Genomic DNA, 15,279 nt, shown 5'->3' with positions numbered 1-15,279 from the left:
ATTAACAATAAACTCTAACACACCCTACTAGATTCTAATAACAAAATTGGTAATGGATAAAGAAATTTAAGAACTGTCAACCAAAATAAACAAATATAAAAAATTAAGTTTAAGAATAAATATTGCAATTTATCTGACCCCATAAATTTTATAGTAATTCAACACAACCAGCGTACTCCACTCCCCAAGCTCTTCTTGGATATATGATAAAAATCTCATCAACTCTAACCGTAGATTAGAGTCCAACCGCTATTCCGCTCTTTTTGTGAGTTCAAGAACAAACTCAATCATTTCCATAGATAACAATCAAACCGTTATGGTCGCAACCCTTACAAAAGTTTGCAAAAAAAATTAACGAACACATTTGTCAAACTATACAAAAGAGTGGGCTTACAAACTATCACAACAAATCAATTCTCACAATATAAAATATCTCTCTCAAGAAGAAGATGAAAAAGAAGAAAATTGATGTTTTTGGAGAGAGCAATAATTGGAGGCTTAATATTTTGTAGAGGATTAAAAATAATGAAAATTATTTTTAAATCTTGGATAAGAAGATGAGTTTAAATAGAGAGAGAATATACAATTAATTTGGGTTATTGGATGTAGGTTTTTCTTTTCTTAAAGATATATATATATATTACAAAAGTAGTCTAGTCGTTATCACACACATAAATAATATATATAATTTTTTAAATATTTATTTTCTTTTTAAAAAGAAACAAAACCAACCATGTGCCACTTCTCCATTGCTCCACATGTCACTCATTAAATGAGTCCAATTTGATGTATTTGCCGCCACATCATCGATACGACTATTTTTTCATTAAGCTTATTTCGGTTACAACTTTTTCATTTGAACTTTGTGATTCAAATTGCGTTAGAATCTTTACTCAAAGCTTTACACAATGAACTCTTCAAAACACTAAAATTGTTAATAGAAGCGTGTTTGTTATCATCAAAATATTAAATAATTAATTAATTTGATATTGAGAGTCAAAAAGCCAACCTAAACTACAAATAAAATAATTCTAAGAGTTAAAAACTAAATTATGACATTTGACAAGCAGTTAGAAAGGGTTAAAATAAAGCTTTACCACCTATTGGTTGCTGAAAAGGAAACTACCTACAAATGAAAAAATGGGGAAAAACTAAATTGACCTACTCAACTCCAATTGTTTTTATGGATTTAGGAACTGGCCTTTTATTTTCATGAAAAGTCTTCACCCTAGCTCCAATTTCTACTTTATAATAAGATGGAGATACTTGCATACAGTGACTATCAAAAGCTATTGGACGTCAATGATATTGGACTTGTGAGTGAATGACTATAACAGTTCCAATAAACAACCACTCACTTTTGACGGTTATATACGATGCAAGAAGATAATCTAGAATTAGGCCAATCATGTTCATTAGAAGTGAACAATAGAATAGTTCTATTAACCAAAACTCATCTACATATTATTGTAACACTTGATGTACCTCATAGTTGGAGTTGTAGCAAGTATCATCATAGTTGGAGTTGTAGCAAGTATCAAATGTGATGTTGTACCTATATCTCAATTTTGATACAATAAGAAGTTTATTATGGTTAATGCAGTGAGACTTGTGAAACTAATCATGCCTTTTTTCTGGTCGATTATTGAGCCCACCTAAAAGCTGAGGAAGGTACAAATATGATGAAAGGAGCCAAAAAAAAAAAACTTAATTCTAACCGGTATTTATATGTGTTAAAAGACCAAGGGACCCATAGTTCAATCCCTCACTCCTCACTCCATTTGTACTAAAAAAAATAGGAAAGGAATAAGAAAACAAAATTGTTGTTTGTATTTTATATTATCCTTTCCTTTCCCAGTCACCTTCTTCCCAAATTCTTATCTGTAAATTTGGTTGACAATCACCAATTAACTAATTAAAAGGGAAAAAAAACACACTTTAATGCTTGACATCGCCTACTGCAAAACCAGCAAAAAAATTACATCTTTGTCCAAGTACAGAAGAAGAAGAAAAGAGGGAAAGAAAAAAAACATCATTTCAATGCTGCAACACTTCAAATCTTAAAAATTGATAAGAAAAGTAGTTAAAGCTTCGGACTGATGAGCTTACAAAAAGCCATCCCAAAGGCTAATTATAGCTAAGTCGAACTTAAATCTCTGCATTCACAATAATAAAAATAGGGTTCAATATCTTAATGGTTCCCATGTGAATGGAAAGGTTATCAGTACATAATCTGTGTAGGAAAAACTGCACATAAATGAGACGAGATGAAGCTTCATAAGCCATAATCATCTGCCATTAATTATCTATGCCAGGAAGACAAGCTTTCTTGTTCATAGAGAAGATGTGCCCCTACTACACACTCAACTTCCAAGATATAACAATTCCTCAAAGTCGGCAACTAAGCTCTCTTATGAATCCCCAATTCCTTTATGCTGTGAAATGGTTGAAAAGAACCACATTCTATGTGATAATGTTGTTGCCTTTTTTTCATTAGGGAGCACTCCCTTTTATCATGGGATTAACTAAGATAAAACACCAAAATAAAAGAATAAAATAAAATAAAATCTTGAAAAATATCCAACAAGTGTATAGATCAACTTGCTCACACCTAAACAATTCCCACTGCTACCTTGGACCCTAAGACATTTGGTTCTCAAGTAAACTCGTAAGATATTGAATCACTACTAATGGATGGTCGGACTACTAGGCCACCGTGGCTTAAAACTCAAATGAAGATGCAGTAAAAAATAGGAAGTAGCTAATAACCAGGAATAGTGCAACCAACTCAATGGCAGGGAAAAAGAAAATTTTATCTATCAGAAAAATACAACACCATTAGTAACTGTCTAAGATGAAACACTTATTGAATAGCCAAAAGTAAAGCCTTTACTCTTCTTTGGTCATACACATAAACACGAGCATGAATCATGTTCAAGGAATTCGGTGTCTATATTTAATTCCCGCCGATATTAAAGAGAAAACCTCATAGAGATATCACAGCCCAACAACGACAATCTGCACATGATACACAATTAAACGAGTCAGCGTAAAACAAAACCAACCAAAAGGACACGTACAATAACTGCAATACTTTAGAGACTACAGCATCTACATGCCTTGTATTTATGGTTGAAATGAATCGCTGCAAATAGTAACTATATCATTGCAGATAAATAAGAAGGATTTAGCTGAGCTTCTAATAGAAAGATAGCACGTGAATTATGTATTCCAAGTTAGTTTCTCCTCAATAGAAAAATAATTCTTATTATAACGAGTTAAATATACAGAGTGTAGAAATTTTCTTAACTGGTGTAGAGAGGTGAAGACCTTTTCTGAGAAAACGATGATATAATTAGAGAAAAAGGTGAGATAATTACAAAGGCATAAAAAACAAGCCCGACGAAAAGAAGAAGCCCAAGAACAAAAATCAAACCAAGATCAGAATTACAAAAAGATCTAGTGACATGATCTCAAAGGGAACCCCAGTGTTACTGTTTTGCACAGTAAATAATGAACCAATTTCACCATAATCAATTTCACGGGCGATCGAATAAAATCAAGGTTTCATTGGCAGAGTATGTTCATAAAGGAGAACAAATATTTCATGGCTAACCCATCTCATACCATGTTCCCAAGACAATGATTTACTTAGTCTACCATTAAACAAGCCAATTTATCATATACACGCATTCAACAATCAACACTTAATAAGTGGAGCTTAATACATATATACAACATATATATCCTAGCACTGCCTTCATTTTCATACACTAAACATGCATAGAGAAGAACTTTTTTTGTTTGGATAAGAGTATAGTGAAGAACAATTTCGTACCAAAATCTACCAAGAAGATTTCTTGACACCCATTATAAGACCTTTGGACGCCAGATCACGGAAAACGATACGAGAAACACGGAAAAGTTGGTAGACAGCCCTAGGTCGACCGGTGAAAATGCAGCGATTCCTCAGTCGAGTGAACGAACTATTTCTTGGCAATTTCGACAGCTTATAACGATGGTCCTCACGCACATCGTTGGGAAGACTCGGATCGTTGCAAATGGCTTTGTAAAGCTTCCGCTTTACCTCAAACTTCGCAGCAAGCTGTCGGCGATAATGATCAAGAATGTTTCGCTTGTCCTCCGACATTTCGTTTAACCTAAATTCGGGAATTTCATAATTTCAAATTTTCAATACCAATTCAAAAAGCCTATAAAGATACTCGTTTCAACTATCTAAACAGGCCCTCGTTGATCCTTACTCATCGGTTTGAATGCGGTTAGGGAAAACTCGTTATGGAAAACAGGAAATGAAGAACGGAAGGAAGATTGAGTTACCTTCAAGCTTTAGAATCCTCTGTAATGGCTGGCTACCTTTGAGTTTGAGCAGACCAGTGAGTTGAGGGCAACGGAAGAGAGCGAAATCGACCGAAGAATTCGAGAAATGCGCGACGGGAAAATAATGGAGGCGGGCCGTGGCAATTCTTATTGGGCGGCCCGGCCCAATATGAATTGCCACGAGGCTGTTGGATCTTTAGGCCGGGAAGCTTAGTTTGGGGAATTCGGACCACGTAACCGTAGTTGCTAAAACATTCGTATTTAATTCAACTATATTAATAAAAATATGTGGGATGAGAAGACTTCTGACATTAGAAAATACATAATTTATATATATTGAGTATGCTGATATTCAAATACATGTTTAATTGTTAATGCTCACAAAATTTAAAAATAGCTGAAGGCCCTTATTTATAACCATTTCATTTTTTCATTTTTTATTTTTTAAAATTAAACTTATTTTCTCCCCTATTTCTTATAATTGTTTGGCATATTTTTAAGTATAATTATTATATTCTTAGTCAAATTTATTTTTAAAAAAATCTTCTTTTTTTTTTTTTGTAATTTTCAAAATTTCCCTTGATTTTTTAAACTAGTGGTAAAAAGTATATAACAAATGAATAATTTGAATATAGAAATAATGTCTGTAAACTTAATTTAAAAAAAAAAAGCTAAAAACAAAAAACCGAATTGTTACCGAACGGAGCCTAGATATATAAGACATTATTTTCTCTATGATATGGTTATACCTCGTAGATTTTCTTGAGCATTCATTTTGTTGAATCTTTCTTTGTGGTTTTTACATAGTATTCATACTATGGATATCCGTAGCAACATTGTAATCTTTGTACATCCTGTTTGACAATACCAAAAAAAACATTCAACACCATGTTTTTATGTCTTCAAATAGCCTTGTGATATTCAATTTATGTTTTGTTATGAGTGGGGACAAATGCATATTATAGGTTTGATCTCAATCGAAGAATTGCACATCACTGACCATAAGTTAAGCTTATTTGAATAAAATTGAAGGTTTAAAGACTTATTAAACTTTTAAAACTTGTACCAAATGGGTACGTACTTCAAAATCTGGACAAAAAAATTCAAAATGCTTTTTGCCCTGCTCGATGAAACTTAATAATTTTGCAGTTTTGCTTATTTCATCACCAATTGTTACCAACATTAACTTTTTTTTTTTTTAACCTATTATTCTCTCATATTTTCTTATTTCTCCACTGTTTTTTTTTTTTTTTTTTGTATTTTTTATCCGATGTTGGTGCATAACGTTGACTATGAGATAGGGATCAAACATTTCATCTTTGGGGAGGAAAGCTATGCCAATATCATTGATCTACTTTTTTTTTTCTCTCTAACCAAAATAATATATAATGACTATTATTTTTGTTGTGTGGAATTATCGGTGTAACCTCATCTTTGAATCGAAATAAGAGTTTTTGTACGGATGACCCAACAATTAGGTAAAAAAATGTCAAATGATCTAAGTTAAAAAATATATATATCGAATGACCATTTGCTGATGTCAGATTCGGGTGAAATTACCACAATATATTCATGTGCATGTGGAAAAGCATCCCACTCTCTATCTATATCTCTCGCATTCTCCCTCTCTCGCTCTCTCCCATTCTATAGCTCTCTCCAAATTTCTAGCTCCCTCTCCTTCTCTCTCGCTCTGTCTCATTCTTTCTACATCTCTTGCTCTCTCTCTCCTTCTCTCTATATATCACTCGCTCTCTCTATATCCTTGCTCTCTCTCACTTTTTTTAGTTCTATCAACTTTGGTTTTTCGAAGTTCGTTAGAGAAAAAGACACGAACATCATCGATGGAGAAGAAGAACAGTCAACGTTCGGAAAGAGAAAAAAAATAAAGAATAAAATATTTTGGTCTAGTTTTTCTGCCTGAGAAGAAGAAAGGAAGGAATCGAGGAAAAAGAGAGATAAATTTGAAGGAATTCGTAATTTTCGACAGCAAATATCATTTAGCAATTTTTTTTTTTTAAATTGACATTTTAATTTTTTTTTTTTGGCATTTTGTGCTCAATTTGTGGGTCAATCCATACAAATATTGCTCGAAATAACCACTTTACTTTGCACAACGGAACATCCTTTCCCTTGTTTGCGTTGCGCCTACTCTCCCAAGTCGCGGCAGCTCCAGAACAAATCTTCGGCTTTCTGACTTCTGGGTATCAATGGCGAAAGGGGACGATGTGGTGGCGAGAAAAAGGAACAAAGCCAACCGGAAGAAGCTTCGAAGCAAGAACGGAGACTCCTCGTCGGTTTCTGCGAGAGTTGCCGCCATAATCGCCGCCAAGAAGCGGCGGATGTCCGGAAAACGCAGACAATGCCAGGTAACTTTGGAAGTACTCGTTCTTGTGTTATCTGATTCATATTCCTGGGTTTACGAAGTTATTGCATGCTTTAGAGTAGCGTTCTATGCTCGAGGAGTGGCGTTAGTAGAATGAGGGCTGTTCAGTTTGGATTTTCGTTGGTAGGCTGAAATTTTAGCTTTAGGGATGGTGTAACTTATAAAGTAGTGTTGTTCGATTTATAGCATGATATGAAAATACTTGTTGGCGCAAAGGATTTTCCGTGATTGATTTGTTTTGAGTAGATCACACTTAGTAACTCGTTAATTATGTTCGTGATTAGCCTAACCTGCCGAAATCTTACCTCTGTTTTGCTAGTCGTCGCAATAAATTACTCTGTCTGTGTAATTGGTATTTATACTAATTTCAATGGTTGTAAATATTCAGAGATTGAATTCGTTACATTTCAGGGAATGTGTTTTAGCCTTCCTACTCCCGATGATCCCTACAATGATAGAAATGGGAAAAAGGATTTTAAGAAGGACACTAAGGTCACGCCTTCAAAAGGCTCTAAGAGGGAATTTCCAAAGGAGAAGAGTACTTCAGCACCTAATGGAACCCTTCGAGACGTTGGCCGTGAGAAAGTTCAGAGTTCAAAAGAAGGGTCTGGAGGTTCTCTCACTAGTGGCCACTTAGCTAAAAGAAGCAAGACTAGTACTGAAAGAACAAAAGTATATGCGAATGTGAAAGGCAGTGTACAAGGCTTTCAAGAAGAAAACTCTGAAAGTTCTATCACTCCCTCAAAGTTTCTTATGCTTTGCTTAAATGCAATAGAGGATGCCCTATATCATGATTCCATCAAAAGAATCAACAAGCCTCTGTTTGCTGATACTTGGGGAATTGAGTTTTGGAAATGTTATTCTTCTGGGAAGGATATTCTTGACACCAGTGGGCTGTCTTCTACAGATGAAAAAATTGCATGGGTGGTCTCTTCGGCTGCTGACAGTATTGCTAGAACGGAGAAAGAAGGTTCATCTTTTAGTAGCCCCTATCTTTTATTTCTTGTTCCTACCCAAGAGAAAGCTACTCAGGTTCGCTCCATGTGCAAGCCATTGAAGGCTCTTGGAGTACATACAGTGAGCATACATCCTGGGGCATCCCTAGATCACCAAATTCAAGGGTAAGCTTGTTTGTGTGTCGATATATTGTAACAGATTTTTCGTTTGATCTTGAGCTGTGAAATATTTTAGAGTATCAATTCTTTGTTTATTGTACATTTTGTACCTGCCGCTGTTTATACAATGGATCTGGTAGTGATTACTTGACCCTGTCCCATGTTATGTCTTTAGCATTGGTAACAATTTGGACTCTATTTGTTTTTTTCCATTTTATATCTAATTGGGAATTTATCTCTCTTCCCATAGTTTGAAGAGCTGTGAACCTGAATTTCTTGTGTCCACACCTGAGAGACTCTTGGAGCTTGTTGCCATGCAGGCTATTGATATATCTGGTGTTTCGTTGCTGGTAATTTGACAGTCTATGTTTACTATTTGAAGTATCATTTTGTATTTTATTCTCTCTATTTTTTGTGATGAATTTTAATGATTAGAAAAAAAAAAAATCAGTTTCAGACTTGGTTGTTCACTCCTTAGGCTTTATATATGTCATTTCTATAACCAAGGATTAAAATATCAATTATGACGTTGTTATTGGAATTTCAATGTCTTGGATATATCAATAGGTATTTTGATATTTACGAATATTTTTGTAAACAAAAAATTCATAGTTAAATTCTTTTATAAACTAAAAACATCTTGTTATTACCATTTCTATTCATATTGGGATAAATAGATGATATCTTTATGTTGTGTATGGGTATTAATAAAATATATCGAAAATATCAATTGAGTCTTCATATCGATATTGGATCCTCTAATTAATGACTATATTGACATATCGATGAATATTTTAATCATCGTCTACAACACATTGGCTCAATTATAATTCTATCAAGGTGTCTGAAGATGAATAAGTGGCTTGTTTTTTACTTTAGAGTTATACAGTATGTCACTAAATGCCTCTGTTCAATATTATGGACGTTCTTTTTTAAGATTTGTAATTTCCTCGACGTTTTATCAGGTCGTCGACGGACTGGAATCTCTTTCAAGAGGTGGTTATCTTGATATGACACAGTCCATCAGGAAGTCCATATCAAGCAAACTACATACAATTGTTTTCAGTGATAGCTTCAGCTGTGCCTATGTCCCTGTTGTACAAAGCCTCCTTGGGGGCCCAATTCGAAGATTGTCTCTTAATACTTCTGTGGCCTGTCAAAGTGCCTACATTATTCAGTCAATAAACTTTTATACTTCTGAAGAGGAAAAACTATCAAAGGTACGTATGCACATCATTTTCACATATTTGAGGTGCATGGCAGCCTTGTGAACCACCGGGAAATCTCTGTTCAGTCTTCCACAGCCCTTTTTTAGAAGGAATTTTTTCTTGATGAATTTTATGCCGCAATTGTGAGCCCAACTTCTTAAGCCTTAAGATAGCAGTTATTTGCCCAATAATGATTTAAGAGGGATAGATGTCTTATCCAAGCTTCTAGGAAACTTTTGATTGTGGATGAGATCCTCACATTCTGATTCTGGTCAATCAATTTTGCGTTTTTCACTTTTTAGTTGGTAATTCTTGCTCCTAAAGTCGTAGTTTTCACTTTGCAGCAATCTGAAGAAAATAAGCTTCTACTTTTATCATCGACTTTTCATTTTACTCTCCTACACTAGGATTGTTTATTAATAGTCATCATTGATGATCTTTGAAGGTCATCCAAGCTTTGGATCGAGCCAATGGTAGTCAGCTCCGCCCACAGCCGTTGAAGATGCTTTTAATTCTTGGGAAGGAGTGTAATGTTCACGAATTAGCTGCTGCTCTTAAATCCAAAGGCCATGATATCGTAGCTGGAGCATTATGTGGTGTCCCTGAAATTAAGAACAAGTAAGCATGCACTAGGCAATAGATTTTTTGTGTCATTCTAAAGGTCTGTTTTATTTTATTTATGTTTTTTTAATTAAAGTTTTTATAATACAAAATAAATGTTTTTGTTTTTATTTTATTTATTCCCCCCACATCGAGTGCATTGGGCCTTCTTGACAACCAACAAGTGTGTATTTACCATTTTTCTTACATCACAGCAATTAAGTTATGCATCGATTGTTCAAGTTTTTTTTTTTAATAGGAGATTGTTCAAGTTTCTTATTAAAAAAAAAAAAAGGTTATTCATCAGTTAGTTAGTACCTGATTCCTTGTCTTCTTACTAGGATTTATAAGTCGTTGATGGGTTTTCTGCAGAAGTTAGAGATCGTAAAAAACATGCATGTAAAAAGTAGAATGCCTCTCCTTTTCTGGTAGGGTGCACGTTAATTCCATTTGGTAAATATTGGCAGTAGAACTGCGGATGCCAGAAAAACGTCAAAAGTCTTTCAAACTATTAGGACTAGACAACCATTTAGTTTTTGAAAATTAAGCTTACAAATATTACTTCCACTTATGAATTTCTTTGTTCTGTTATCTATGTTTGGAGACTCTTTTCAAAATTCAAACAAAGTCTTGAAATCTAAAAAAGTAGTTCTTATGCCTCATTTGGTAATTATTGGTTTTTTTTTTTTTTTTTTAGTTTTTGAAATCTAAGTCTATAAACACCCTTTCCACTTCTTAATTTCTTGCATTGTCATTTTACTTTTTACCAATGCTTTCAAAAACCAAGTCAAATTTTGAAAACTAAAAAAAGTAATTTTTTTTAAAAATCTTGTTTTTTGAATTTGAAATTTGACTAAGAATTCAACCCTTTTATTTAAGAAAGATGGAAGCCATCGTAAGAAATTGAGAGAAAGTAAACTTAAAAACTTATTTTTGTTTTTGAAATTTGTCTAATAATTCAAATATTCATTTGGGAAAAACAAAAATCATGATAAAGAAACTACGAGAAAACAAGCTCAATTCACAAAATCCAGGGGCTTAGTTATTATTAATGCTCCATTCTCTAGTAAGAAACAGTCGCCATGTGTGTCTTCCTCTAATAATTCTGTCAAAAGCTTCGAGCTTTCTAGCTTATCCATTTTTGTACTTCTACTTGGGAGTGTAAGAACCCAAACTGAACTGGACCAGTTCGGTACAGGTTGAATTGGTTTCTAGTGTGGTTCGAACCAAACCAAACACTTTTGTTTTAGGATTTTAAGTTCTACTCTACTAAATGAAAACTAATCTAACTCTTTTCTTTGTTTAGTTCGAAAGTAGACGGCAGATTGAGGCCTGTAGTAGCCAAGATTGACATAGAGCAAATTAACAGCATAGATCTTGGAAATTATGAAAGCATATTCATACTCTCTGCCTTTCCACCAATAGACAAATATGTCTGGATTCTAACAGGAATGGCTCGACACACGGTCAACGGTGTCTTGCACAGCTTCATCAGCAAGGAAGAAGCATCGGTTGCTGGCTCCTTAGTTGAAATCCTTGAACAATGTGGGCAAGATGTCCCTGAAACTGTAAGAAACTTATTCCTCACACAAGGCTCATCTTAATCTTGAACTATAATTGCCTCTTCTAATTGACATCACTATGTCTGTATAAAAGAAAATTTTGACCATTGATTTCTATTTTTTTTAATCATGTACTGTTTAATCCAAAAATTCTACTCCTTGTCATACTTTATTTTAATCCAGGGCCAGTCTTCATTCTGTTTGATGATGATGGATGTTTTTGAGAGTGGTTTTGAAACGGTGAAAGTTACTTGCATCACGTTCTAGCTCTGGAATGTCTTTAATTATTGCAAATCATTTTATGATTTGATTTTACAGTTTTAAACCTGCTTTTCATATTATCAAAATTGATTTTAAATCAATAAAAGCTTGTTTTAGAGTGATATTGAATATGAAAAATGTGATACTTTCAAATTTTCCTGAATAGGAAAGCGATGAGCAGCAAGTACAAAGCTATTACATCAAATATGGTTGTTTTAGAAATCAATCCATTTGGTTGAGTAGTAATGTAGGAATGGATTTGATGGTCTCAATTTTACGAAAGTATCCACGTCGACGTTAGTGGAAAAGTTATAAATATATATATAAAAAAAATCAATAAAAGAAATTAAATTAATGAAACTTTTAAAATTCTCAAATCTAGTAGACACTTGAAATTTCAAGCTTCATTAATTTTATATCTAGCAGATTAATTAACTCTTGTATTTTAAATTTATCATGGACTTTATTATTCCAAAATCTTTGCATGAATCTATTAGACAGTTGAAATTTTAAAGATAAAATAGACACAAACTTCAAAGTAACCTTCTTTTTATTAATGTTGAGTTCATATCAATAATATTTTCTTAACATTTTAGTTATGTTTCATCAATATATTTTTCTATGATATAATGTAAATAATCAATTATCTTTCATGTCATTGTTGAACCCCATAAAAATGTTGTTATATCGATGGAAATTTAAAACCAAATGTGAGATTAGTGGGTGAAGGTTTTTTTTTTTTTTTAAAAAAAAATAATAATAATAATAAGATCGATTGTATTTGAAGTCATATATTGTAGACATGCATTCACTTAGTTTGCTTCAAATGTTCCCTTTTTATGATTTATTACAAGAGACACAAAAGATTTGGTGAGCACAACAAATAAATGTAGCATTCGATTGCTCACCGAACGTATTTTTATTCAAGCCTCCTAAGCTCAATGTTGAAATAAGATTTCGTTTACATATATACTATTAACAATTATTATTGTTATTTTATCACATTTGATGAAAGCTAACTTCAAACTAACAATAAGTCCAATATTCTAAGATCGAAAAAATACATCGACTAAATTTAGATGTTTCAAAATTACATAGACTAAAACGAAACGAGTCTCAAAATATGGCGATCATAATGATATTTGACCTAAAACATATTTAGAGTTAATATTAGTATAATTTGATTGAATGCAAGTAGTTAATAGACATTTATTAAATTGAGATAATAGGCAAAGAAATGGTTGAATTAAATCTAGATATACCATTATTAGTTTCCCCAAAACGATTCAAAACTAAAAAAATCTTAAAATATTTGTAAAGGTCGAGGATTTTAGTACAAATAGGAGTAGGAGATATGAACTACAAACCTCTTGATCTTTGGCATATACAAATGTTAAATGAATTAAGCTTTTATGGGCATAAAAATAGGTTTTCATTTTTTAAGCCACATTTGTGTTTGGTAAGTCCTAAAAGACTGTGGTTGGTGAGAAACTCAAAGGTAGACAGCCTAAAAGCTTAAAGACATGAAGAAAAATGATTTCCCATCCACCAATGACTCCAAATCCTTCTTCTTCTCTTCTCTTTTCTCTCTCTCTCTCTCTTCTTTAGATGAATTGATTGAGTTAGCTTCTTTTAAAGCTTGTGATTTAAGATATCTTCTATTGTCCTTTTGAAGTTCCTTTCTAACTTCACAACAATGAGCTTTGAGCTAGACACTCCACCTCTTCATCTAACACTTCTTCTAAACTTGACTCCCAAGGTTGACCAAACCCCCCACATGACTCACCCCTTTTGCAAATCTATGATTTCATGAGCTTGTTCTTTTTTGTCATTGATTTTAGGTTAAAAAAACTCAGTCAAAATTGCTATATATATATATTAAAGTTTAAAAATTAAATTGTTGTTAAAGAATTGAAAGTACATGAGCTTAGTTACAAACTACATTTTAGATATCGAATTGTTATTTCTACGAAAGTTAAGGGAACGTAAATGTATCTTTTAACTAGTTTTATTAGATTTCTTGATATCTACTATACTAACATAAATATAACTCAACTAGTTAATATTCTTAAACCAAAAATATCCATATATGGATGTGAGCATGGCGTTGACAATTATTTTCATTTTTTTTCTCTCTTTTTCTCCCCGATTTCACAATTCATAATTTCTTTTAGATGGATTATTCAGATTCAACAATGGTCTTTCATATTGGCATCTACTTGGTATTTAAACATTTAAAACGAACCATTTTCTACTAACTTGAGTTGTTTCAATTGGTTAAGACATTATATCATTATCTAAAAGGGTTTAAATCTTTATCTCCACATATATTGAATTCAAGAATTAAAAAAATCCCAAACAATTTCAAATACCATAAATATTGAAGATTAAAAAATCATGATACAAAACAAAATACGTTTCTCTAAGATAAATTGCCTCCACATCGATCTAAACCATCCAATAGAATACATAAGAAGCAGTAATATAAAATCATTTTATTATTTATTTATTTTGTAGACTCCGCATAATTATTAAATGCTATTATTGTAATAAGTAATGAGTGAAAGTAGTATGGAAAGTATTGTAGTACTAAAAAATTTTGGGTCTGACGAATGAATGACCTAAAAATTAGGCAAAAAAATGCGAAAGGCTCTAATTTTTTAAAAAGAAATGTCGAATGACCCATTTGCTGACGTCAAATTGGGATGAAATTACCAAAATATACTCACGCGCACGTGGAAAAGCAATCTCGCTCTCCCTCTCCCTCTCGTGTAGAAAAGACCCATTTTTTCCCACCAGTCTCGCTCTTCCTTTTCTTTATCAGTTTTGTTCTTTCATTCCTCACATAGTCTTGCTAGGCGCCCAACATCAACAATCACTCTTCTCAGAGCTGCTCTTGTGAACTCATCGTGTCAGAGAAGAAGAAGACATAGCGGAGAAGAAGAAGCGAAAGAAGTCAAGAGAAAGGAAGAGGAAAAAAAATGAAGAAGAAAACAAGCAAGCAAGGACAATGTTGTAATTTCATGTGATCATGACATCATCAAGGAACCATTTGACATTTTTTTTTCAAATTTTGGATCATTTGACGTTTTAGGCCTTTAAAATAAATTTTTTGGGCAATTATCTTAAAAAATTCATCGCTAGTAATGGTCCTATATCCTCATCTACTTTTGAGATTTTCCGTATAGAAAAAAAATCATTTTTCATTTCAAATTATTATTTTTTTTAGTTGATTTCAAACAGGGACACATTACTTGATTTTCCAGTTATTGTTGGAAGGAAGGTGGAATTATGAAATCATTGACTGTCCATTAATAATATAAAGTATATGGTTGTCTGCAGTTATATGTAATGTGTTAGGAATCATGCATTTTCTTTCTTCATCTAAAGAAGGTGAAATTCTTTAATCATTTCACACACATTAAATTCTTTGGTTGATTGTGCCATTTCTCTCATTTTTCTTCACTTCTTTTTGGATATTCAAGTGGTTTTATGATTGAAAACCATCAATCATCATCTTTATATTTTATTTATGGACATTTTAATAATCTATCTTTGAATGACTTTATAACTAATGCAATGTACCAATTGCTCTCTTTAACCCAACTTTGATTTTGATGGTCTATTTTTGAGTTATGTAATAATATAATAGATGATAGAGATTTTCAAATCACACACGTTTATTTCACTATTTTGAATCGGTCAAATCACGAGTTGACGAATTACGATATAGAATTTTATTGTTTTGATTTTTTCATATACAATATTGATCGTACACGTCTCACTTTTGATACTTTTGACCTCATTTGTAA

At 32.7% G+C, this 15,279-nt stretch overlaps 2 protein-coding genes across 2 annotated transcripts; one reads left to right on the top strand and one right to left on the bottom strand.

The window, feature by feature from the left end:
• Positions 1–2,161: 2,161 nt before the first annotated feature.
• LOC120075247 (ribosomal protein S14, mitochondrial) lies at positions 2,162–4,493 on the bottom strand. Its single transcript, XM_039028464.1, has 3 exons — positions 4,339–4,493; positions 3,839–4,160; positions 2,162–3,018 (listed from the first exon to the last, which is right to left on the bottom strand). Exon 2 carries the CDS (start codon positions 4,148–4,150, stop codon positions 3,845–3,847), a length of 306 nt encoding a protein of 101 aa, XP_038884392.1. The 5' UTR covers positions 4,151–4,160; positions 4,339–4,493; the 3' UTR covers positions 2,162–3,018; positions 3,839–3,844.
• Positions 4,494–6,369: 1,876 nt separating this feature from the next.
• Positions 6,370–11,356, top strand: LOC120076912 (ATP-dependent RNA helicase DBP3). Its single transcript, XM_039030873.1, has 6 exons — positions 6,370–6,704; positions 7,133–7,842; positions 8,087–8,186; positions 8,802–9,056; positions 9,490–9,662; positions 10,951–11,356. The coding sequence occupies exons 1-6, from the start codon at positions 6,546–6,548 to the stop codon at positions 11,246–11,248; spliced, it is 1,695 nt and encodes a 564-aa protein (XP_038886801.1). The 5' UTR covers positions 6,370–6,545; the 3' UTR covers positions 11,249–11,356.
• The last annotated feature ends 3,923 nt before the right edge of the window (positions 11,357–15,279 follow it).

Source organism: Benincasa hispida, chromosome 4 (assembly GCF_009727055.1).
Source record: "Benincasa hispida cultivar B227 chromosome 4, ASM972705v1, whole genome shotgun sequence".
Classification (NCBI taxonomy): domain Eukaryota; kingdom Viridiplantae; phylum Streptophyta; class Magnoliopsida; order Cucurbitales; family Cucurbitaceae; genus Benincasa; species Benincasa hispida.
The sequence above is the reverse complement of the archived record's forward strand: the minus strand, read 5'-3'. Positions and strand labels throughout refer to the sequence as shown.

Coding starts and splice junctions, on each gene's coding strand:
- LOC120075247 (XM_039028464.1), bottom strand. CDS start 4,150: ATGTCGGAGGACAAGCGAAACATTCTTGATCATTATCGCCGACAGCTT.
- LOC120076912 (XM_039030873.1), top strand. CDS start 6,546: ATGGCGAAAGGGGACGATGTGGTGGCGAGAAAAAGGAACAAAGCCAAC. Junction 6,705..7,132: donor GAAAACGCAGACAATGCCAG/GTAACTTTGGAA, acceptor GTTACATTTCAG/GGAATGTGTTTTAGCCTTCC. Junction 8,187..8,801: donor TATCTGGTGTTTCGTTGCTG/GTAATTTGACAG, acceptor ACGTTTTATCAG/GTCGTCGACGGACTGGAATC.